This window comes from Podarcis filfolensis (genome assembly GCF_964270895.1).
Source record: "Podarcis filfolensis genome assembly, chromosome: 14".
Classification (NCBI taxonomy): Eukaryota; Metazoa; Chordata; class Lepidosauria; order Squamata; family Lacertidae; genus Podarcis; species Podarcis filfolensis.
The window spans coordinates 52,128,435-52,149,265 of record NC_139616.1 but is presented as its reverse complement, the minus strand read 5'-3'; the positions used below and the strand labels follow the sequence as shown (position 1 = coordinate 52,149,265).

General features: G+C 52.7%; 3 protein-coding genes across 4 annotated transcripts; 1 reads left to right on the top strand and 2 right to left on the bottom strand.

Moving 5' to 3' along the window:
• The first annotated feature begins 208 nt into the window (after positions 1 to 208).
• LOC310749062 (cytoglobin-1-like) lies at positions 209 to 9,207 on the top strand. Of its 2 annotated transcripts, none has more exons than XR_014541472.1 (4): positions 209 to 255; positions 5,002 to 5,118; positions 7,070 to 8,313; positions 8,689 to 9,207. XR_014541472.1 is itself a non-coding variant. In XM_083585462.1 (4 exons), the coding sequence occupies exons 1-4, from the start codon at positions 215 to 217 to the stop codon at positions 9,100 to 9,102; spliced, it is 525 nt and encodes a 174-aa protein (XP_083441588.1). In that variant the 5' UTR covers positions 209 to 214; the 3' UTR covers positions 9,103 to 9,207. The 2 variants fall into 2 exon arrangements, 1 of the variants encoding a protein (XP_083441588.1); XM_083585462.1 differs by having other exon boundaries at positions 7,070 to 7,292; positions 8,959 to 9,207.
• A 2,588-nt stretch (positions 9,208 to 11,795) lies between these two features.
• LOC310749274 (hemoglobin subunit alpha-A-like) lies at positions 11,796 to 12,912 on the bottom strand. The gene is made up of 3 exons (XM_083585961.1): positions 12,431 to 12,912; positions 12,117 to 12,321; positions 11,796 to 12,014 (listed from the first exon to the last, which is right to left on the bottom strand). The coding sequence occupies exons 1-3, from the start codon at positions 12,523 to 12,525 to the stop codon at positions 11,886 to 11,888; spliced, it is 429 nt and encodes a 142-aa protein (XP_083442087.1). The 5' UTR covers positions 12,526 to 12,912; the 3' UTR covers positions 11,796 to 11,885.
• Positions 12,913 to 16,578: 3,666 nt separating this feature from the next.
• Positions 16,579 to 17,772, bottom strand: LOC310749273 (hemoglobin subunit alpha-D-like). The gene is made up of 3 exons (XM_083585960.1): positions 17,229 to 17,772; positions 16,935 to 17,139; positions 16,579 to 16,809 (listed from the first exon to the last, which is right to left on the bottom strand). Exons 1-3 carry the CDS (start codon positions 17,321 to 17,323, stop codon positions 16,681 to 16,683), a joined length of 429 nt encoding a protein of 142 aa, XP_083442086.1. The 5' UTR covers positions 17,324 to 17,772; the 3' UTR covers positions 16,579 to 16,680.
• Positions 17,773 to 20,831: the final 3,059 nt, after the last annotated feature.

Sequence of the window (20,831 nt, the reverse complement as noted above, 5' to 3'; positions counted from 1 at the left end):
CTGCGCCTCTTGCGCGGAGCCCCCTGGCGCGCGGCTCCGGCGTCGACCTTGGGGGGGCAGCCCCCCGCCGCAGTGGGTCCTGAGGGGCCTCCCCCGGGAGCTTTGCACCCCCCACCCCCCCCCTGGCGAGCGGCAGCGTCTCCCCGGCGCGCCTCGCGAGGCGCCCCCCAACCGCCCCCCGCCGCCGTTGCCGGGCGAAAGTTCGGCCAGAGGCATGGCTTCCCCCGGGCGCTCCGGATCCCGGGCGCCCCCCGAGTGAGTGGGGTAGGGGCGGGGGACGGGCCCGGGAAGGGAGGGAGCCGAGCAGGTGGACTGCGCCCGAGCAGGGAGGCTCCATTGAGACGCCCGCCTGGCGCTGCGGAGAGCGCGTCTCCGTGGATTTGACTCATCGCCTTTCAAGCCAAGGGAGCCCGTGCAGATAGATCTCACCAATGGCACATTGTGTAAAGAAGGAGTAGTAGTAGTAGTAGTAGTAGTAGTAATAATAATAATAATAATAATAATAATAATAATAATAATAATAGTAATAATGTAGTATTTATACCCCGCCCGTCTAGCTGGGTTTCCCCAGCCACTCTGGGCAGCTTCTAACAAAAGATTAAAAATACATTAAAACATCAGTCATTAAAAACTTCCCTAAACAGGGAAGAACTTCCCTAAAGAAGAACTTGCCTCTCTTCTGAATTGGCTGCCAATCAGTTTTATTGAGTAGCCCCAAGTTCTTATTTATTACAGAAGAGAGGGGGGAACACGTCCATGTCACTCGCCTTTCTTCTAAATAGACTCTAAAGTTGCCAACTGGGTGCCATTTTCTACCCAAACAATACATAACAATAACAGAAGTACAGCATAAATCCTGCAATAAAAAATCGTCCATAACGTAATTGCAATCTATGAAAGCCCCATTATCAAACCAGCAACTAAAAAATAAGCTAAACATCATAATTGCAGCTTAGGTCATATGGTTAACAGATCACCAAGTAGACATTTATAATCTATGAAGCAATATTAACAAGTTAGCAACTAAAAAATAAGCTAAACCCTACGAATGTACTATTTTTAAAATCCATGGCATCTCCCACCTACCCTGTGACTCATAACCTTTTGTGCTATTCATTAAAATCCACATGGATGACAAGCATCATACAAGAGGACCCTGATCTAACAGAAATACCTGCAGCAGGTATACTTTATTAGTAAGTCAAGCCCATGACGAGTGATGTTCAAGGCAGTTGCCGACAATAGCACAAACGCAGCAAGCTACTTTTCCCTCTCAAGCCGTTGGGCCCGGTCTCACTCAGATAATTTGCCCCCACCTCACTGAACAACCCTTTACCTGAAGGTTTTTTTCTCTCAAAATTCCAACCCAGATTATCCTGTGGGGGACCGTTGTGAAGGGATAACTAGTAAGTTGGAGTCTCAGGCGGGTTTTCTTTAAATAAACAATAAAGATTTACTGTATTTTTTCCTCTCTAAGACTCACTTTTTCCCTCTTAAAAAGTAAGGGGAAATGTGTGTGCGTCTTATGGAGCGAATGCAGGCTGCGCAGCTATCCCAGAAGCTTCTGAGATTCAGAATATTTTTTTCTTGTTTTCCTCCTCCAAAAACTATGTGCGTCTTGTGGTCTTGTGCTCTTGTGGTGCGTCTTATAGAGCGAAAAATACAGTATTTTAGGCAAGATCATATATAACACAAGTGCAAAAAACTTAGGTTACTTCAGGAATACAATGCTATTTTACTTTAACTCGTCCTCAGTTGTTTTTGGTTGAGTTATAAGTTGGATCCTTTATAAGAGGCATGGCCAAACTTGGCCCTCCAGATGTTTTGGGACTACAACTCCTATCCTCCCTAGCTAACAGGACCAGTGGTCAGGGGTGATGGGGATTGTAGTCCCAAATCATCTGGAAGGCCAAGTCTGGCCATGCCTGCTTTATAAGGTGATACTTCCTTTCAGTTACCCACCCCCTTTAACAATCCCCCTCCCGAAGTATTTTAAGTAATAGACCCAAGGGCTCTCTCCTTTCCCTGGGTTTGAGAGTTTCTTCTTTTCCGTAGAAGAATCTCTCCCCTCCGGACTGGATTGAGTCCCACAGAGGCTGTTCCTTTCCAGCTCCTACTTCTCCTGGCTCAACCTCTGGCTCCCAGTAAAATTCTGGTCTATTCCTCCTACAGGACACCACACTCTGTCCTTCACAATACGCTCAGAGAGGAAGTTCTTTTTTTCTTTTTCTTTCTCCCTTTCCCTCTTTTTACCTCCACCTGTCTCCTCACCCGTCTCCCAACCTCTCCACCCTCAATTCCAACCACACCTCCCTGTCTCTCTTCAGATCCTCTCCTTTTAAACTCTCCCTCCTGGAACCACGGCCAGTCAGAGGCTGCTGTATGTGAACCATTTGCTGGCAAGGAAAGAGAGAAAAAAGAAACACTTGTTGAACCAACCTGTCCAGCAAAACCAATTTTTTTGTCACACCCGCTCCCCACCCCTGGCCTCTGTGACTGTAGCAGTGGTTCCTGTTGAGCTGTCTCAGCCGGATGGCAATCAAATTGTTCCCTTTCCTTTTGCGGAACTTGCTCCTCCAGCAACTGATCATCCCCATTGCCCTCTCCTGTGCTTTTTCCAGCTCTTAAAATATTTTTTAGGTAACCAAAACTGTATGCACTACATCATGGGTAGACAAACTAAGGCCCGGAGGTCGGATCCGGCCCAGTCGCCTTCTAAATCTGGCCTCGGACAGTCCGGGAATCAGCGTGTTTCTACACGCATAGAATGTGTGCTTTTATTTAAAATGCCTCTCTGGGTTATTTGTGGGGCGTAGGAATCTGTTCATTAAAAAAAAAAAAATACAGTCCGGCCCCCCACAAGGTCTGAGGGACAGTGGACTGGCCTCCTGCTGAAAAAGTTTGCTGACCCCTGCACTACATCCTGGAAAGTGGAATAAAAAGAACTTGGTCTTGGCCATGCCATAGATGAGTACAATACAGCTCGTAACACAATTTTAAGTTTTCGCAATGCCCTCTTAAGTGCCATGAATCTGGAAGCACAAATATAAGGCCATCATAGTCCAGCCTCCGGTTCTCACAGTGGCCGACCAGATGTCTCAAAAGTGAAGTCCGGCAGCAGGACCCGAGTGCAAAACTGCTCTCGCCAACAATGAATTCAGAGACAAATGAGCTCCAGTTGTGGAAGTAGAACATAATCAATGGCCGCTAGCTGCAATGGCGATCTTCCATTAATTTCCCCATCCCTCTTTTAAAGCTGTCCAAGCTGCTGGCCATTAATACATCTTGTGGGAGCAAATTCTACAGAGCAACCGTGCAGATTGTGTGTGTGTAAGTTCTTTTTAAAAGTCCCCACTTTTTAACTAATTTGTTTTGAATTATTTCAACATATAAAGACGTCATACAGATAAATCATTAAATATCTCAGCCCAACCCTGAAGCTGGGGTTTAGACAGCACATGCAGAATAACAGCCAAATAGCATAGTAAGTTCTTATCAAAAAAACTTCTGTTTGTATAGCAGGCAAAAAAACTGTTTAAGGTAACCAAAACTGTTTTAAGGTAACCAAAACGTTTTGTAATGTGAGGGGAGTTTATATTTAGCCAGGTGCATAATAAAGCTGAGCCAATCAGCTGCAAGAGAATTTTCCTGCCTCGAGCCTTGTGGCAATTTTATTTTATTGCTTAATACGCCCACAAGTTCAGTTTGCCGTACTTAGTTGAACCAATTTGTCAGAGAAACCTCCTTGAAGTTCTTCCCGTATCTTGTTCTTAATAGCCTGGCTGCTTGAAAAAGATTTACTAAAGGGTTAAGCTGTAACTTAATATTCCCTCCTGTAAAGAGATTGCGGAGAGCCAGCTCCAGACATTTAGAGGCATTTGTCTGGTAGTTGCTTTTACAGTGGTACCTCGGGTTAAGTACTTAATTCATTCCGGAGGTCTGTTCTTAACCTGAAACTGTTCTTAACCTGAAGCACCACTTTAGCTAATGGGGCCTCCAGCTGCCGCCACACCACTGGAGCACAATTTCTGTTCTCACCCTGAAGCAAAGTTCTTAACCCGAGGTACTATTTCTGGGTTAGCAGAGTCTGTAACCTGAAGCATATATAACCCGAGGTACCACTGTATTTGGACAAATGCTTCCTCCCATAACTGAGCCACTTTCCTGCACATCCACTACTTGGTTTGGTTAGAACCTGAGATACTCCAGCAGTTTGGCCATAGAATTAGAATTGAAAGGTACAGCTCTTACTGTCAGGTCTTCTCCTTTTTTGTAACTCGAAGCCATGGGTTCAAGTCCTGCCCTCCAGAGCAGGAGAAAACAAGTTTGCTTCCTCTTCCATGTGACAGGCCTTCAGATACTTGAAGATGTCTCTAATATCTCCTCTCGGTCTCCTCCAGGCGAGTAGGAGGAGCGAGTAAGGGCTAACTGTATAGGTGTGCAAGGCCATTTTCTTGTTGAGGCCAAGGCTGATTTAAAAGGAAATTCCCTCCTGCACATTGAGGCCCACACCTCTTTGTTGATAGTCATCTGCCAGTCAGCTTCCCACATCTGCCTTAAGCCATCTGCTGTACCCATATCCACTAGGATTAGCGTACTTTAGAGCCTGGACTCCCGACCCTGTTCTGCCTTCGTAGCCAATCCCAACAATAATGCAAAAGGAGTCGGGGCTCTCAGTGACTGTGCCTTGATGTAGGTTTGGTGTGTCAGAAATATTTCTACTGCTCTGCACAAACTCTGGATGAAAGTAGGATGGAAAAAGCGGGAGAATCTTAGGCACACAATCCCGCTGCCCTCCTTGCCATGAAGGTCCTCCATCAGCACCACCGAGGTCCACCTGGAATTGCAGAAGGAACCAGGGCCTCTCCCTCAGGATGCCAGGGGCTGCTGCTGGCTGGCCTCCAAGCCTGGGCTCTCAGGCAGAAAGGTCCGTTTCAGTCTGTGGGTGAATCCAAGGTCCTGAGGCCCAGCTCACCTGCCTCCTCCTTGTCCCCTCCCCAGGCTGCCCATTCTGGAGCCCATGGTGCCTCTGACAGAGCTACAGCAGCTGCACATTCAAACTTGCTGGCTAAAGGCTTTTGAGGACGCAGAAGCGAATGGCAGGCTCATTATCATCAGGTCTGGTGCTGCGGTCTGTTGGCCTGGGGCGATTTCTCCCAGCCTGGCCTTTCTCTTTTTTATATGTATATAGATATATCCTTTATTAAATTTGCTTATTAGTACCGCTATTTCCATTCATTACTCAAAAAACATTGACATACATCAGGCATCCCCAAACTCAGCCCTCCAGATGTTTTGGGACTACAATTCCCATCATCCCTGACCACTTGTCCTGTTAGCTAGGGATGATGGGAGTTGTAGTCCCAAAACATCTGGAGGGCCAAGTTTGGGGATGCCTGACATACATAAAGAAAAATAATAATACTTCAACATCAAGTAACACTTCTACATTCATACTTCAAAAATGACTTCCCTCCACCTCCCGGCAGGCCCTTAATTCTTTCTTTTTAAATCATTGCTCTTACATGACATTCATTATCTGTCTGTTATCTAATTTGCAAAAGTTAACCAAGGCATGTTAAGGATTTTGTTTGGGAACAATTTTTTTCCCCTAAATATACTCTGAAACACTCCCATTCAGTTTTGAACTTTTGGTTTGTTTGGTTGCCGATTGCCTCTTTCATCTTTTCTAGTTCTAAGTGTTCACATAATTTGATTTGCCGTTCTTCCTTCATTGGAATTTTATCTCCCTTCCAGTTTTTGGCATTCAACATTCTTGCTGCTGTCGTTGCGTCTAAGAAAACCCTCCTCTTGTCAACTGGAATATCAGTTGTCAGAATGCCCAGAGGAAAGGCTTCCGGTTTTTCCGCAAATGTTTGTTTAAAGATTTTTTTTTAGTTCCTCATATACAATATCCCAAAAGTTCTTAGTTTTTTCACAGCCCCACCACGTTGTTCCCTCCCCCTGTTTGCACCTCCAGCATACATATGTTTGAATTTGTTCTGTATACCAGCCTGGCCTTTTTCATACTTCTTTCACAGTCCATGCAGAAGGCAATGGGCCTCAACCCGCTGTGGCCCTTTGCTTCACTCCCTCACCAATTTAGGAGACCTGAGCACCTCCAGGAGCCAGATCAGAATGGCTTTTAGAAAGAGTTAGGAGATGGAGGGCACCGTCCTCTCCTCCTCCTCCTCTTCCAGTTGCTGAGGGTCCTTTGGGGGGTACTTGGGTGTACATCAGAGACAAAAAGAGACAGAAGGCAGGGGAAGTCACGGGTGCCGTTGTCTCCCAGGAGCAGAGAAAGTGACAGGAGGCAGTTTCTCCACCTCTGTTCAGGGAGGAGCCCCCACTAGCAGCTGTGGGGAGGGCTGAGAGGCCTCTTTGATGCTGGGCTCCTCTGCAGAAACCTGGAATATGCCGGCTGGCTGGGGAAGGGCAGCTTCCAGGTGAGCAGCTCTTGGAGGGAAGCAGGAGGCCATTGTTGGGGGAGCCAGGGGAGGGCTGGGGGTCCCGTGGGGACAGAATTTCTTTTGTAGAAGATGTGCTTCACCTCTCCAGGCCTCTTCTGCTTTCTGGAGGTCCCAGATGGGTGTGTGGTTGAAAGCCATCAACAAATTCCTTTCTGGAATTAAGTGGCGGAGGAACAGGGGCAAGACAAGCAAGATCAGACTTCTGTGAATGCTATTTTGTCAAGGTTTGGAAGCAGAGATTTCTGTGGTCGAGGGGCCTCTTGACCAGTGAAATAAACAGGCCACTGGGCACCACTGCCACCCACCAGACAGAGTTGAGTGAGTGCACCATCTGTGCAAACCAAATCCACAGGGGATCAAGTGGGGCGGTCAGGGAGGGAGCAGCCGGCAGCAGACCCTTCCGAGAACAGAGCTCCTGAGCAAAGCAGACTCTGCAGACCTGGAGGCCAGGCTGTCCTCCTCAGCCAGCCCAGAGAAGGGGGGGTAAAGAAGGTGGTCAAATGCTGCTCCCCACACAGCCTTTTGCAGCGATACTCAAAGGGGTCAGTACAAAATCTGAGCTCTGCACTCAAAGCGAACCTTCGCTGTTCCGCACGCAGGTTCTTCACAGACTACCCTGACAGCAAGCAGTACTTCAAGAACATCCCGACAGAAGGCGACCTGCTGAGGGACCCTGAGGTGGGCTCCCACGGCCGGAAGGTCATGGTCGCTCTGAACCAGCTGGTTGAAAACCTGGACAACCGGAAGCAGGGCTGCCGGCTGCTGGAGCGCCTGGTGGATAACCACAAGAACGTCCACCAAGTGCCGTCAGGGATGTTCCAGGTATGGGGGGGCGAGCAGGCGGGGAGGACACAGGAACTGCTGGGCTGGCAGCTTGCCCTCGGAGCAGCTGGGATCCTTCCAACAGGAGGGGGGGATAGGGGGTGTAGGAATGTTGAGGAAAGTAGGAGAGGATATATTGATTAAACATTATCCCTCCTCACTCACACTAGTGAGCGAGCACATTCCCTTGTGCATTGCCAAGTTGATGGATTCGTTAGAATCATTTAATTTATGCAACCCAGTCTGGATTGTTGCTGGTAAGTTTCCCCTTTCATTTCCCGCTTAAAATAATATTAATAATACAACAGTCTTGTTTAAAAGTAAGGGTAAAGTTTGTTTACATTCAGTTCACCGTAGAATTCTGAAGGCAGGCTCTATCTTTCAGTTACAGTTACATTTGTAGAGAAAAGAAGTCTGAGCTGGGCCTCAGACTTTCCACCTTGTGGCTTCTGTCCTCTGTAAGGATGAGCCATGTGCTGCTGGCTAAGAGCCAGCAGAGAGCCAAAGAGGAAGATGCCTGCATAGCTAGCCCTTTTGTAGGGTCTGCTAAGGTCACGCCCATCTACCTGGTCACACACAGAGGGAGGAGGCTCCAGAGCAGGTATGACAGGAAGTCCTCCTGGTCTGGAGCCACATTCCCCTGGGTGTCCACCATTCTAGGCAACAGGAAATGTTGCACTTGACTGCATCATTGATGAGACAGCCCACGGGGGAACCTGGGTCTGATCCTGGCATCCCCAGCAGGCCACCTCCTGCCACTCTCCTGGCATTGCCTTGAGGTCAGGGGGCCACATCAGTGGGGCTCACTGCAGAGCCTGTCTGGCTCAGGGTTACTCTGAAGCCAAGCCAAGCAGGTCTCACTGAAGGCACCAGGGGGCTCCAGACAGGCCTCCAGACTCCCTGGCACAGCCACCCCAGCTGACTGGAGCTGCCAGCCAGCTTCCCCTGCAAGGAGGCCCCACGAAGCATGGAAGCATCCCTTTGCCACCGTGTTCTTCCCTGGCCACACCTGCCGGCACAGGTGGTGAAATATACTCAGAGTCGCAAAGTGATTTCATGCTCTTTATTCAGCTCATAGTGGTGAGTAGGAATGAATGAATGTCCCCTCAAAGTATCTGCTTTATATACATTATTTACACAATGGGCTGCACATGATTGGCTAATTCCGGAATTCTACTGTAAGCCAATCAGGTTGTGGATTCACTTCTATCTGGAGCATGATTGGGTGGTTCCTGCCAACCAATCATACTGCTGCATTGTTCTAGGACCAATCAGACTGCTGCATTCTGAATCCTATTGTTCTAGGACCAATCAGACTGCTGCCTTTTGGATCCTATTGTTCTAGGACCAATCAGACTGCTGCAGTTTTGATCCTATTCAACTCAGTACATAACAGGTGGCATCAGGTGTGGGGCAGGTGGGCACGGCATGGGGGGAAATGGCTCAGGGACCAGCCAGGGAGCCTAGCTGAGCTTCCTCAGCACTGCCTTTTGCCACAAGAGCAGCCACAGGCTTCTTCTGCTGCCCTTTCCCCCCTTCAGGCTGGGACTGTCTCCATGGGGCGCTCAAGCAGGGGCTTCTGGAAAGGGAGCCTCACGGTTAGAGCCTTGGGGGTCACTGGGAATGCATCCCAAGCTGCCCCCTGAATGGTGCCCTCCTTGCCCAGCTTCTGTTTCAGACCATTCTCTGCGTCTTCCAAGAACTCCTGGCAGATGAGTTCACCAACGACATGAAGCTCTCTTGGGAAAAGTTCTTTGACGCCGTCTTTGCAGAAGTAGAAGCCGCCTACAGTCGCCCCCTTCCACCCTAGAGAAAGGAGGGGCATCCCCCAGGTACCCTGCTCTCCGCTCTCGTCCCCCCTCCCCTTCTTACATTTGTATTGATGGAATAAAGAGGGCAGCATTTACTTTCTGGACCTCTGTCCTGGGTGCCTGGTCAATTCTGCAGTGCCACGGGTTCCTTGCAGGATTGGGGCCACTTCTCCGCAGGTGCAGAAGCGTGCCTAAGGCCATAGCAAGGGGTCAAGCAAGGGAGCAGGGATGTAGCTCAGGGGTTGAGCACCTGCCTTGCGTGCAGAAGGAATCGCCAGGTGCTGCTGGCAGAGAGACCCCCTGCCTGGAAACCTGGAGATCCATTGGTCCGCCAAGGCAGTAAAGAGCCCGTCTGGCCTGTCCCCTGGCAGGCTCCCATCTTCCTTTGAGACTCCATGGGCCAAGGCAAAAGTCAGAAGAAGCTGGCAGGATGGGGAAAGTCCAGGAAGATGCCCTGCAGAAGCAGGCGAGAGAAGGCAGGGTGGTGGGAGATGACTGGCTGGTGGCGTCCCAGGGCAGCTTTGGCATGAAAGCGTGAGGCGGCCCAGGCCTGAGCTCCGCCGTGGGCGCTTGGGTGGCTGCCCCCTGCCTGCCAGTCAGCAGCCACAGCTCTGCAACAGAGAAGCTGCTTGGGATGCAGAAGTTCCCAGCTTCATTCCCCACGTAGGCCTGACTGAACAGCAGGCAGCTTCCCAGCTGTGGTCTTTCCCTTGGACTGGTCTGGGGCAGGAGAGCAGGCAAGAGCCATTCCTTCCCATTGCCCTTCTGCAGCTCAGAGCAGCCTTCTCTGAAGAATCTCCGGAGCCCCACAACTCACACAGGCGAATGGCCACACGATACACCCCCCCTTCCCTGCCCTGGAGTTCTGCTGGCTCAGGCAGAAGTGGTCCTCACCCCCAGCCCTGCTGCCAGCCCCTTAACCCCCATGCAGCCACCACCTGCCCTCCACGCTGGCAGGAAGCCTCTAGGGAACCCCACAGCCCTCCTTTGCCCAAAGGCTTTGGCCCAGCAGTCCAGGGGAGGAGACAGGATGCTTAGGCCTTTCCACTTCATTGCGGTATTTTTAGGTAACGGCCGGCTAGCCTGAGGACTCTGCAGCCCCTCCGTGGGGCGCATGAGCTGATGGGGGGCACCAGACCAAGGCCTCACTTCCCAAAGGGCTGTCCTACCTGCCATTCCCACCCAGGAGCAGCAGGAGGCGCCTGCGCGCAGGGAATCCAGCGGCTGCCCCGAGGCCCCACATGGGGTTAACCCCTTGGGGCCCACAGCCAACTCGGTTCTGCCGCAAAGGTGCGTAAAGTTTGCCTTCCTGACTAGCCAGCCCGGGAGCCGCCTCCTGGCCGAGCGGGACGTGGGACGCTGAGGAAGGAGCTTGCCTGGGCAGCCCCTGTGATGACAGGATGCGGAGCTAGGTGGACATTTGGCCTGATCCAGCGGGCTCCGCTTAGCTTCTTAGAGCATCATCTCAGAGAGCAGCAGCGGGGAAGGGGAGGTGCTTTGGGGTGCTTTTGGAGTCTCTCTGCCGGGACTGTGGGTATTTCTTAGAGGGTCTCTGGTTCCTCAGAGACAGGTAGACAAGTCTGCATCCAAAGCAACGAGCAGAGGAGGAATAACCTCCGCGGGGAGCCCAGAGAGAAGAAATGCCTTGCAGCAGCACAGCCGGACATCTTCCGCTGCCCCAGCCCCCAAATGCAGCAAAACACGACCCGCCTCCCTCTCCCATATCGGCCTCTGCAGCCACTGCAGGCGCTGCAACCTTCCAACGGTTTGACTTGACCCCCAAAAGTGCACTCCTCCGTTGTCTCCCAAGACTCAGGGATGCAAACTCTGATTCTCCGCCTGCATCCCGGACGGCTTTTGCCGTGCCTCTGGGCGGCGCCGCCATTGCAAAGGGCCTCCTGGCGTTGGGATAGATCTGTCCCACACAGCCCACCTGCGCCGCCCTGGGCGTGGCTCCTTCTCCTGGCTGCTGGGAGCAGATAGGGAGATTCCCCCCCCCCCTTGCCATGCGCCCTTCCCCAATGCTCTGGTGGTTTCTCGAGATCTCAGGAACTGGCGGTGGTTTCCGAGCCCGAGTCGCCCCCTCCCAGGCAGGGTTCCTGCTTGCGGGCCTCTTCCCGCGCCCTCGCAGTGCGGGTGTGGAGGGGATCCCTAGCACTCCCCCCCCCCGCCTTGGAGTGGGCTAGGTCGTGGTGAGGGAGCTGCCTCTGCCCTCGAGCGCAGGATCCTAGGAAGCTGCCTTCCATTGCATCCAACCCGGGCCGTATTGCCTACACGGGCTGGCAGCTGTGGCTCGCGGGGCTTTCGGGCTGGACGGAGCCGGGCGGGACCCTTCTGCCAGCACAACCCCACGCCGAGACCGGCCCTTCCGAATAGTTCGTCTGCTTCATCCCAGTCAGTCCAGCCAGGGGCGCAAAGGCCTGGGGAGCCCCACCCCACAAGTCCCCCGAAGGGAACTGGAAGAAAGACCCCCACGGAGAGGGAGCCCTTCTGGGGCTGACTCTGCGCCCCTGTCCCGCAAAGGCCACGCGTGCCTGCGGCTCTTTCAAGGGCCCCCACCTAGCAGGCGACTCGGCCCAAGTGCCCCGGGTTCAAGGAGCGCCAAGTTAGGGACTATCCCGCGGGACGGGGTCGCCCTCGCCCTTCTTCCCGCCCGCCCCCAGGTCAGCCCAAGAAGACGCGAGAGATCAGGGAGAGTCAAGAGCAGGTTTATTGTGGGCTTTGGGCGTCGCGGGGCGGCGTCGAGGCGGCTCCTCTGCGGCGGGCTTGGGCTTCGTGGGGCCTAGCGGTACTTGCAGGTCAGCACGGCGCCGACGTGGCCCAGGAACTTGTCCATGGAGACGAGGGTGCTGGCCCGGAGGAGCTCCGGGTGGTGGGCGGCGATGGCCACCAGGAAGCAGTGGTTCAGCAGCTGCGGGAGAGGCGGAGGGGGAGCGTTAGACGGGGCCCCGGACGGAGCGAAGCAGGGATCCCGCCCGCCCCGGAGCCCCGACGGGGAGCAAGAGAGACTCACCCCGAAGTTGACGGGGTCCACGTGCAACTCCTGGGCGTGCAGGTTGCTGAGCTTGTCGAGGGCGCCGGCGATGTTGTCGATGTGCGCCACGGCCTCGCCGATGGCCGCCGCGACCTTCTTGCCGTGCGCCCTGATGTTGACGGAGCCGGGGCTCAAGTCCCAGTGCGCGAAGTAGGTCTTAGTGGTGGGGTGCGCCGCGAACATCCTGCGGGAAGAGGAGGACGAGGAGAGGAGCAGGAAGACGAGGGTCCGACCCCCGCCCGGCCCGGGCCTTGTCCCCAGGAGAGGGTCCCTGCCCGACGGGGCGGACTTACCTGGTCAAGGCCTCGGCGCCGATGTCCCCGGCGTGGGCCTGGATCACGCTCCAAACGTGCTTCACGTGGCTCTTGTCGTCGTCGGTCAACACCATCTTGGCAGCTCAAAGTCTCGGGTGCCGTCGGAGCGCGCGCGGCCTTTTTATCGGGGGCGCCCCGCCCCGCCTGGGGCTCTCCGCCCATCAGCGCCGCCTCTGGGCACCTCCTGGAGGGGAGGGATAGGGGCCACGCCCGCACTCTGTTACAGGGAGGGGGCGCCAACTACCCCCATCAGCTGGCTGGGGTCCAGGCAAGCCCGGGAGCGCCGCTCCTATCCCGCCGCATCCCCGGCGTGCGGAGGCTGGCGAGGCTAACGCGGCTGCGTCTTTGCGACATGGAGGAGCCGCTTCAAAGCAGCCGGGCTCAGTCGCGAAGCTCCCCAGCGGCCTGGGGCCGGCCCCGATCCCCCGATCTCCTCTATCCTAAGGTCTCTCCGTGGCTAAACTGAGCGTCCACGGCGAGGGGCAGTGTACCTCTGCAAACGAAATAAAAAAATTAAAAAAGCTTTTGTGTGCATGCGCACGTCTTCAGATACTAAGAAGTGTGCATGCACACGAAAGCTTATACCTAGAACAAACTTAGTTGGTCTCTAAGGTGCTACTGGATTATTTTTTTAAAAAAATTATTTCGTTTGTAGAGGTACTGCGTCAGACCAACACGGCTACCTACCTGACTGACTCTGCAAACGAGTAACAGGCGCGCCCCGGGTGGCCCCGAGGGCCCTGCTCTCAAACCGTCCACTGGCTTTCAAGAGCCTTTCGACAAAGTACCTCACCAACTACTCCCGAGTAAGCTTAGCAGTGAAGGAATAAGAGGAGCCGCTTTCGCTGCGGTTCCCGCATCGCAGGGGGTTGAATCAATTCCATGATTCTAAGAGCAGAGAGGGCCTCTTCCGGATCAGGATTTGGCTAAGTTTCTGGAAGCAGGGAGAAATGGATCCGGCCGCCAATGGAGAGATGTAGAAAGTGGAGTCCCGCAAGGATCGGGACCTGTGCTTTCTAAACGACGCTAGAGTTATAGATGAGCGGCGAAGTGGCCACGTTTGCTGGAGGCACTAAACTGTTCAGGGTCGTTGCAACCAAAGGGGGATTATGAATCTCTACAGAAAGACCTCTCCAAACGGAGCGAATGGGCGGCAAAATGACAAAGGCAATTCATTGTAGACAAGTGTCTACAATACACGGGGGCGAAAAGTCTTAATGTCACATATGTTTATGGAGTCTGAACTGGCAGACTGGCCAGGATGCGCCCTCTGCGCGCGGCAGCTGTGGAAAAGGCAACCTCCGCGCTAAGAATCATTATTGACAATAAAGCTGCCCATATCATAATGCTATTATTCAGCTCTATGGGGCGACCGCAGGATATTGTTTGTAGAGCTGGTAAATGTTCAGGAAAGGGCCACAAAATGATCAAGGCGCTGGAGCGACGGCCCTATGGGGGAAAGTTGCGTGTTTGAGACTGTTTGGTTTATAGAAAAGGCAAATAAAATGAGACATGGGGGAAGTTTATAATATTACGCACGGCCTGGAGAAAGTTTTTTCCTGCCTCTCTCACGAAACTCGAACGGGAGCCGAATGTTGGAAGATTCTGGACAGAAAGAAAGTCCTTCTTCACGCTGCGCAAGAGTTGAACTATGGAACTCGCTGCCACAGGAGGCAGGCACAGTGGCGTAGCGTGGGTTGTCAGCACCCGGGGCAAGGCAAGTAATTTGCGCCCCCTAACCCGTGGATTTGCGCCCCCTAACCCATGGATTTGCCCTAACCCCAGATATTGCGCCCGGTGCGGCCGGCCCCCCCTGCACCCCCCACGCTACGCCACTGGGCAGGCAAGGGACACCAGCTTGGGCGGCTTGACAAAAAGATCGTATCAATTCATGGAGGAGGAGGAGTGGGCCTATCGAGGGCCACCAGCCACGAAGGCTCGTCTCTGCCCTCGCTCCTGGGCTCGGATCCTGCTTGCTGGTTTCCTAAGGGCATCTGGTTGGCCACTGTTGGCTTTCCTGATGTTCTTACATTCGTCTTTCCTCGCCGACGCGCCCAACGACAGCTGCCTTCTCTCTCCGTTCCTCGACGCGCCTCACGCCATCCTCGGGGGTTCGACGGAGCAGGCTCTCACCCTCCCCAGTCGCTCAACTCTGCGGGTCCCTGGCAAGGGGGCTCCAGGGGGCTGCCTGGGCGAGGCTCGCTGGCCTCTTTGGCGTGGCCCGTGGCCGTCCAGCGGCGCCCATCCCCGTCACCGTTGCTGGGATGCCGGCGGCGCCCCCCGCGAAAGACCAGGGGAGGCTTACAGCTGCCCCCCACATTCCTCTCGGCCCCCAAACAGGCACTCCAGAGTCTGTGAACTGTGCTCTGCCTGGGGGGCCCCATGCCTGCTCCGGATAGTCCTCACAACCCGCTTGCGGAGTAGCCCAGTGTCCCCTAAATATATATTACTTTCACAATAATTCCTTTTGGTACAGCCGCTTTTTTACGGATCTTCTCAATAGGCTCACTGAAAATTACATTACAAAAACTTCATTCATTCATTCTGATTTTGGGAGGATATTATTGGGTTGTTTTTATTTTGATTATATATATTGTGGTTGTGTGTTGATCTTTTCTGTGAACCGCCCTGAGACCTCTGGGTATAGGGCGGTATATAAATTCAATAAATAATCATTATCATCATTATTTTGCGTCCCTCGGCTCGGTACCCTGTGCTGCTCTCCTTCGGTGTTTTGCGCCTGAGCTCCAGAGGAGGGTGTCTAACTTGACGTTGCATAACGCCATTAAAGATGCCACGTGTGTGAGGGTCCCTGGGACGTGAGAACTTGGCCCCGTCAAAGCACAAAAGCCGGAGACAGGCGCACCCCGCACCCTGCAACTCCCCGCCCCACAAGCGTCAGCCCCAAAGGCTTTCCAGGGGAGGGGAGGGTCGTTCGTGCGGGCGGGCCCATGCGGAGCCAAGGCGGGAGTGCCTCTGAGCAGGGGCAGAGTGCCGTCCCCTCGGAGAGGGAGAGTTTTTCTAGAAGGCGGTGGGGCGGGTGCACGTGAACACGTGCAGAGTGGTCTGGAGCAGCTCTGGCGGGAAGGACGGGCGGCCCTCTTGCCCACCGAAGGAGTCATGCTGCTCCATGTCAAGGGCCGGGCGCGGGCGGGGGGGGGGTACGGGTGTTGTAGGGCTGCTGGCCGTTCCCTCCCCCACTTGGGGGGCAGAGTCCTGGCCCCACGGCTGGGAGAGCGGGCGCCTCCGTCCCGGGACAGGCGTGGGCTTCGGGGCCCCACTTGAGCAGGCGGCGGTCGCCCCGGCGACCTTTCTTAGTTCTTTCCTTATTTTATTCGTATTTTTAAAAACAACTTTTAACAGGCAGCGGCCAGGCGCTTCTCCGCACGATCACTTCGTTGTGTTCACTCTGAAAGCATCCGATAATCCTCCCCCCCCCCCCGTAAAAGGATGCTTATTCACAGGTGCCTCAGGGCAGCAAAAAGCAGAAAATGTGCATAGACGACTTCGCTCTTTTAAACAGGGCCAAGGGTTGGCAAGCCTCGCCCTCTGTAGTCTGCAGTATCAGAACCGTAGAAGCCGCAGAGCAAGGAGCCAGGGGTCTCCTTCCTGCCAGCCCCACCCCCGCCTTCCTCTTCTCCTGCCCTCCCCAGATGTTGCTCCTCGACGGGATCCCCGGGAGAGCCCTCTCCCCGCCGGGTCAGGCTGCCTCTGAGGGTGAAGGGCTCTGGACCGCCCTCTCTCCGTCGAGTTTCGGCCAGAGCTCCGCTGCGTTGGTTTAGCGAAGAACGCGGAGGACTTGGCGGGGTGGGGTGGGGAGAAAGGGGTCTCAGCGGGCACTGGACTCCGTCTTCCCTCCCCTCCCCCCTCTCGGAGGTGCCTGCGGGACGGACGGGGCTACGAGGGAGTTGGGGAGGCGGTTGTGGCGTGCGCTCCCTCGGAAGTGGAAGGGAGAACTGCCGAGGCGGCGGCGGCTGTCTCTTCTCGGTCTCCCCCACCCTCTTCCCTGCGATGCTCACTTGAGGCTTTTTCGCCCCCTTGGCGTATCTGCTCCCCCTGAGACCCCTCCCCGCGTCTCCCACGCATGGGACCCCCTCCCCACGCCAGAAAAGTGAAGGACGCCGGAGCGAGGTTCACGCATTTTATTGCTCAGTGGCACAGCGGAGGCAGAGTGCCCGAGACGGGGGGCAAACGGCAGCTCCGAGGCGAGGGGGCGGGCAGCGGGGGGCTCATCTGTACTTCTCGGTCAGCACCTCGCCTACCAGGCAGAGGAACTTGTCAAAGGCCAGGTAGACCAGGGCGGTGTACTCTGCGCGGAGGCTGGTAGCCAGTGTCACGTGGAGGCATCTGGTCAGAAACTGCGAAGGAGAGAGAGAGAGAGAGAGACGGGGGTCAGGTGGGGGGTCGGCCAGGTGGGGGAGGGTCGAGGGAAGACCCAAGGCGCGCCCCTCCTGGCCCTCGTCCGCCCCGTCGGCGCGCTTGCCTTGAAGTTGACGGGGTCCACGCGGAGGTTGTAGGCGTGCAGGTCGCTGAGGTCGGACAGGCAGCCGCGGATGTTGTCAATGTTCTTGATGGCGCTGTCGAGGGCCTTGACGACCTTCTGGCCGTGGTGGTGAATGTCGTTGGAGCCGGGGCACAGGTCGAAGTGCGGGAAGTAGATCTTGGCCTCCATGTAGACCTGGAAAAGCCTGCGGGGAGGGAAGGGGGCGTCAGGAAAAGGGACGGGGCGGGAGGAACCAGACTGGCTTCTCTCCCTTGGCCGCCCCGTCGAGCCTACCTGGTCAGCGCTTCGCCGCCCATATCGTCGTGCTCGGGGGCCAGTTTGGCCCAGCAGCTCTTGATCAGCTTGCACTCCTCAGCAGTCAGCCCCATCTTGGCAGCAGGCAGGAGGTCGAGTTGCTCTGTAAGTCCCAGGAGGTGGCGGAGCCGGGAGCCCTGCAGGGGCCGCCGCTTTTATAGCGGCCCGCGCTGCCCTCTCGGCCCGCCCCCGCTTATCTTATCGCCCCGGGACTGCCGGAGAGGTCGGCTGCGCGGCGGAGCAGCCAAACCCACTAATGGCGCAAGGAGGGGCCTCGGCGACGGCGGACAGAGCTCAGCTCCCGCCTTGGCGGCCGAAAGAGCCGCTACTGCGGGGGAAGAGCCGTCTATGCTGAAGAAACGGCTGGATCCGTGCAGCCTCCTGTTTTCACGGTGGCCACCCAGGTGCCTCTTGCAGGAAACGCGCAAGCGGCATCCGAGCACAAGAGCGCCTCCCGCTCCAAACAGCGGCTGCCCTTCAGAAGCCTTTATGCCTCCGCCGTTAGCCCTCTCTTCCTCCCTGAATTTCTCGGCTCCTTGTTTAAAGCCATCCCACTTGGACCGAGGGAGCCTTCTGCTGGGGCACGTGGCAAGTGGGGAGAGGACACGGGACTTCAGGCGCTGCCAAAGTTCAGACGACCAAAGAACCCGGGAGGATGCCCCGAGTCTTTTCGCGACGCGGGAGAGGCCGGCGGCATATAAATCCGACCGCCCCCACCCCCCGATTTCATGGCCTCGCAGGTCCCCATCCCAAAATCAAACACGCAGGGGATTTACGGTATCCGTCTAAAAAAACTCTCGAGACGCCCCAGTCGGTGGCATGAGGGCCACGCAGGAGACGAATTGGCGTCAGGCTGATGCGTAAAGCGCATATTGCTAAGTTCAGCCGGACAGGAAAAGGTGTTTTTCCGCTTTAGATCAAGCTGGAGAGAACTGCAGTACAGTGGTACCTCAGGTTACATACGCTTCAGGTTACACACGCCGCTAACCCAGAAATAGTGCTTCAGGTTAAGAACTTTGCTTCAGGATGAGAACAGAAATCGTGCTCCGGCGGCGCAGCGGCAGCAGCTGGAGGCCCTATTAGCTAAAGTGGTGCTTCAGGTTAAGAACAGTTTCAGGTTAAGTACGGACCTCCGGAACGAATTAAGTACTTAACCTGAGGTACCACTGTACGTGGCTTTTCCCTCCAACTCAGGAAAAGGGGTCGAGAAATCCTTGAAAGGCAACCAGGAGACACATGCAGAGGCCGAGGATGTGTTTTCTTTTTTTTTTTAATATTTTTTATTAAAGGTTTTTATAACAATAACAAACATATAACAAATACATAAACAGACATAAACAAAAACAAAACAAAAAACATGTACCATTTCATATCTTAATTTCTTATACCTTTCTTCCCCGACTTCTTCATGCCTCCCTTTTCTGTATTCCAAATTCTTATCAATTACTCAGCAAATCTTCCCTTATTTTAATTTAAATTTAATCTAATCTTCCTTATTCTCCTTGTCTTAACCCTTACTAATAGTAACCGTTTACTTTCCAGTCCAACATCATTCTAACTTTCATTAATTTTGTAGTATTTCTTTAAATAGTCCTTGAACTTTTTCCATTCTTCTTGCGCTGCTTCTCTTCCCTGGTTTCAGATTCTGCTCATTTCTGCCAGGCCCATGTAGTCTATCACCTTCATCTGCCATTCTTCCAGTGTGGGTAGTTCTTGTGTCTTCCAGTACTTTGCAATAAGTATTCTAGCTGCTGTTGTAGCGTACAAAAAGAAAGTTATATCCGTCTTTAACACCCCCTGTCCGACAATGCCCAAGAGAAAGGCCTCTGGTTTCTTAGGGAAAGTATATTTAAATACCTTTTTAAGTTCATTATAGATCATTTCCCAGAATGCCTTAATCTTCGGGCACGTCCACCAAAGGTGAAAGAATGTACCCTCCTTTTCTTTACATTTCCAACATTTATTATCAGGCAAGTGGTAAATCTTTGCAAGCTTGACTGGGGTTATGTACCACCTATATATCATTTTCATAATGTTTTCTCTCAGAGCATTACATGCCGTAAATTTCATCCCGGTGGTCCACAACTTTTCCCAATCAGCAAACAAAATATTATGACCAATGTCCTGAGCCCATTTAATCATAGCTGATTTAACCGTTTCATCTTGTGTATTCCATTTCAGCAGCAAATTGTACATTTTTGACAAATTCTTAGTACTGGGTTCTAACAATTCTGTTTCCAATTTTGATTTTTCCACCTGGAAGCCAATTTTACTGTCCAATTTAAACGCTTCATTTATTTGATGATAGTGCAACCAATCTCTCACCTTCCCTTTTAATTTCTCAAAACTCTGCAATCTCAATTTATCCCCTTCCTTTTCCAAGATTTCCCAGTATTTTGGCCACTTCGACTCCATGTTTAACTTTTTAACTGCCTTAGCTTCCATTGGCGACAGCCACCTTGGAGTTTTATTTTCCAGCAGATCTTTATATCTAATCCAAACATTTAATAGTGCTTTTCTGACAATATGGTTTTTAAAACTTTTGTGAGCTTTAACCTTGTCATACCACAAGTATGCATGCCACCCAAAAATGTTATTAAAACCTTCCAAATCCAAAATGTCTGTGTTTTCAAGAAGCAGCCATTCTTTCAGCCAGCAGAAAGCTGCCGCTTCATAGTATAGTTTAAAGTCTGGCAGGGCAAACCCCCCTCTTTCCTTTGAATCCGTTAATATCTTAAATTTAATTCTGGGCCTCTTGCCCTGCCAGACAAATTTAGATATATCTTTTTGCCACTTCTTGAAACAGTCCATTTTTTCCATTATTTGCAATGCTTGGAACAAAAACAACATTCTTGGCAATACATTCATCTTTATAACTGCGATTCGACCTAACAAGGAAAGCTTTAAGTTTGACCAAATCTCCAAATCTTTTTTCACTTCTATCCAAGTTTTATCATAATTGTCTTTAAATAGGTTCACATTCTTAGCTGTCATGTTTATACCCAAATATTTCACTTTTTTAACCACGGTCAACCCTGTCTCATTCTGAAACCTTTCTTTTTCAGTCTGTGTTAAATTTTTCTCTAGTACCTTTGTCTTTAACTTATTCAATTTAAATCCTGCCAATTGACCAAACTCTTGGATTATTTCCAAAACTCTTTTCGTACTAGCTTCTGGCTCTTGCAATGTAAGTACTAAGTCATCTGCAAATGCTCTCAATTTGTATTGTTTAGCTCCGACCTGAATCCCTTTAACCAACTGGTCCCTCCTAATCATATTAAGCAAAACCTCCAGGACCGATATAAAAAGTAGTGGGGAGATAGGGCACCCCTGACGTGTCCCTTTTTCAATCTTGAACTCTTCTGTAACCACGTTATTTACAATTAATTTTGCTTTCTGTTCAGAATATATTGCACCTATACCATTCTCGAACCCTTGGCCTACCCCCATCCCCCGGAGGTTCTTCAGCATAAAATTCCAAGAAATGTTGTCAAAGGCTTTCTCGGCATCCACAAATATCAAAACAGCCTTAGTGTTTATGTTCACTTCCAACTTTTCCAAAATGTCAATTATATTCCTTAC